Source organism: Equus przewalskii, chromosome 17 (assembly GCF_037783145.1).
Source record: "Equus przewalskii isolate Varuska chromosome 17, EquPr2, whole genome shotgun sequence".
NCBI classification, from domain to species: Eukaryota; Metazoa; Chordata; class Mammalia; order Perissodactyla; family Equidae; genus Equus; species Equus przewalskii.
The window spans coordinates 21,055,761-21,058,088 of record NC_091847.1 but is presented as its reverse complement, the minus strand read 5'-3'; the positions used below and the strand labels follow the sequence as shown (position 1 = coordinate 21,058,088).

Below are 2,328 nucleotides of genomic sequence, written 5' to 3'. Positions count from 1 at the left end.
CTGTTCTGGTCAGGCAGAGGTACTGTCCTGGTGAAAGAATTTAGGCCTACAATAGAGAAATCCAGTAAAAGATAAAAATATCAGTTTCCTTCGCTGTTGCAAATTGGATCCACAGTCATTTCTTCCCAGTTTTCCATCATTATTTCCTGAAACAGAGTATGTTACAGCAATCCACCCCCAGATGGGTGATTTGATTATCTTTAGCATGTGGAATCTGTTACTCTTATAATGCTTATCGGCTCTGGCACAAATTGAACACATTAATCACCAAAAAAAAAGGAGTCTGCGAGAGAAGGATAGGAACTAGTGAGTTTCACTGATAATGGGAAAATGCTTTTTTGCTAATATTAAGTTGAAAGGAAACGACATTTTTTCTTTTTTTTGGAGAGTGATAACTATAATAATGGATAAGGAAAATGAATTTAAATAGATGTTAGGAGAACTGAGAGGCACCCTCTCAACCCTCAGGGGCAAACAGTATTTGGCAATTACTTATATTTGATTCTAATGAAAATACTAGACTGTTTGGGACGTTTTTGAAATGTAAAATTTGGAGGGGCAGCTGAAAAATCTGAGCTGAAAGATTTGTATCTTATCTTCTCCCAAATGAACGTGGATTTATGCCTTCAAATGGTTAACGCTTATCTCGGTGCAGCTGGAAATCCTGCACGAATCGGCGCCTCTGAACGTTTGCAGCGAAGGTCTAACTAAAGCCCCGCAGGGGAAGGGGCGCGGGGGCGCGGGGGCGCGGGGGCCGAGCGAGGCTCTCGGTAGCGCGTTCTTATCCCCGCGCCCAGCCCGCGCGCCTGGCACGCCCCATCCATCACTGCACCAAACGAGCCCGAGGCTTGTCCCTTTGACAAAAACGTCCTTTTTTGTTACCTTGCTATTATGCCTGGCAGCTTCTTGTCCATGAATTCCTGCATGCACTGGTGTTCCGTGGAATTGTCGAGAAACTTCCGAAAACAATCAACGTATCTGCTGTGGTCAGAAAACAAGCTCCTCATGGAAGATGCCATATTTGCTTTTGTGAGAAAGACAGGGAAGGAAAGAGGTTTAACTTCCCTCCTTCCTTCTCCTCCCAGTTCCTTTTCTCTCCCCACCCCCACCAATTTCTATCCAAAAAAAAAAAAACCAAGCTGCTTTAAATTTAATATGCAGGAGGGGCTGGTCACTTTACTAAGTAAGGAGAGTAACTAAGTCAGTCTTTGTGAAGGATTTTGTGCTGAAACTTTAACCCCTACACAGTTGTTTTATAAGAAAGAGGGAGAATAAAGCAAGGCAGTAAATCCACTGCTGAAACTTGTTTTAAAACTCCTGAAGTTCAGAGAGTTGTGAAAACAGACCGCATTCTAATCACTTCCTGTTAGGACAGCAGCTGCCAGGAGCCAGTTCCAAGTGAGAAGTGGCTGCTTTAAGGGCGAAAGGTGACAAAGGCAGGAATAAACACACTGGCTACAAGGCTAGATACCACTTTCAGAAATCTACAGCGGCTGAAATCTTTGACATAAGATTGTCCTCTGCATACCTGCTTTCTGTGGAAGAGCTTCGTGCCTCCCCACCCCTCAGCACTTGGACTTGCTGTGATTCAGGACAGTCTCTTTAGAGAAAGCATCAGGGAGGAACCAGAGAACTATGAGCTAGGAAGTCTCAGAAGCCTATGGGGGAAAGGAGGGAGATTCCAGAGGAGTCTTAGGGCAGGAATGCAGGACACGGGGTAAAAGGATTCCATAGGAATCCTTCCCTAAATGCTTCTGAACAGGGGATCATAGGTACTTAGGGTTGGATGAGCCTTTGGAGGCCCAGGGGTGTCATCCATCAAAAGACCCAAAGTGTTAAAGTATCTATACACTGGGCCTTTTACCTGGAAGGTGGTCTTTAAGAAGGCCACGACTTATCCAACACAGGACTTTTAATAATAGTATCCAACTAGTGGAGGAGTTATGAGAATTAAATGAGTTAATTCATACACATCCCTTAGAACTGCGTCGTCACATAAACCATCCCCTTCCTCCGACTCAGTTCTAATACTGCCCTCTAAGCATTTGGCACACTCCCCAACCCTCTTTTATAAGCATTTCCTGGCCTCCCTGGTCTTAAAGCCAGTGCTTTAATCCCAGGGGAAAATGGGAAGTCTGGAAAGGCAGATTGATGTGGGTGTCATTTCTGCCTCTGCCACTAATGAACTGTGTGACGTTGGCTGCAACGTAAGCTTCAGTTTGCTCATCAGTAAAATGAGAACAATGAATTATGTCTCTTAGGGTTGTAGTGAGAATTATGTGGATAACGTTTATAAAGTGCTTAGCACATTGTTACTGCTCCTGTAAG

At 44.2% G+C, this 2,328-nt stretch overlaps 1 protein-coding gene across 2 annotated transcripts in view; it reads right to left on the bottom strand.

The window, feature by feature from the left end:
- HNMT (histamine N-methyltransferase) overlaps positions 1 to 1,636 on the bottom strand; it is a 41,121-nt gene extending 39,485 nt beyond the window's left edge. Inside the window, exons 1-2 of one of the 2 annotated variants that reach the window (XM_070581250.1) lie at positions 1,529 to 1,636; positions 883 to 1,024 (exon numbers count right to left, since the gene is read on the bottom strand). In XM_070581250.1, coding sequence (XP_070437351.1) covers positions 883 to 1,019 — 137 coding nt within the window. In that variant the 5' untranslated portion in view covers positions 1,020 to 1,024; positions 1,529 to 1,636. Of the gene's footprint in view, positions 1 to 882; positions 1,380 to 1,528 lie in introns of those variants that run through there. The other variant, XM_008523866.2, reaches the window with a different exon arrangement.
- Positions 1,637 to 2,328: the final 692 nt, after the last annotated feature.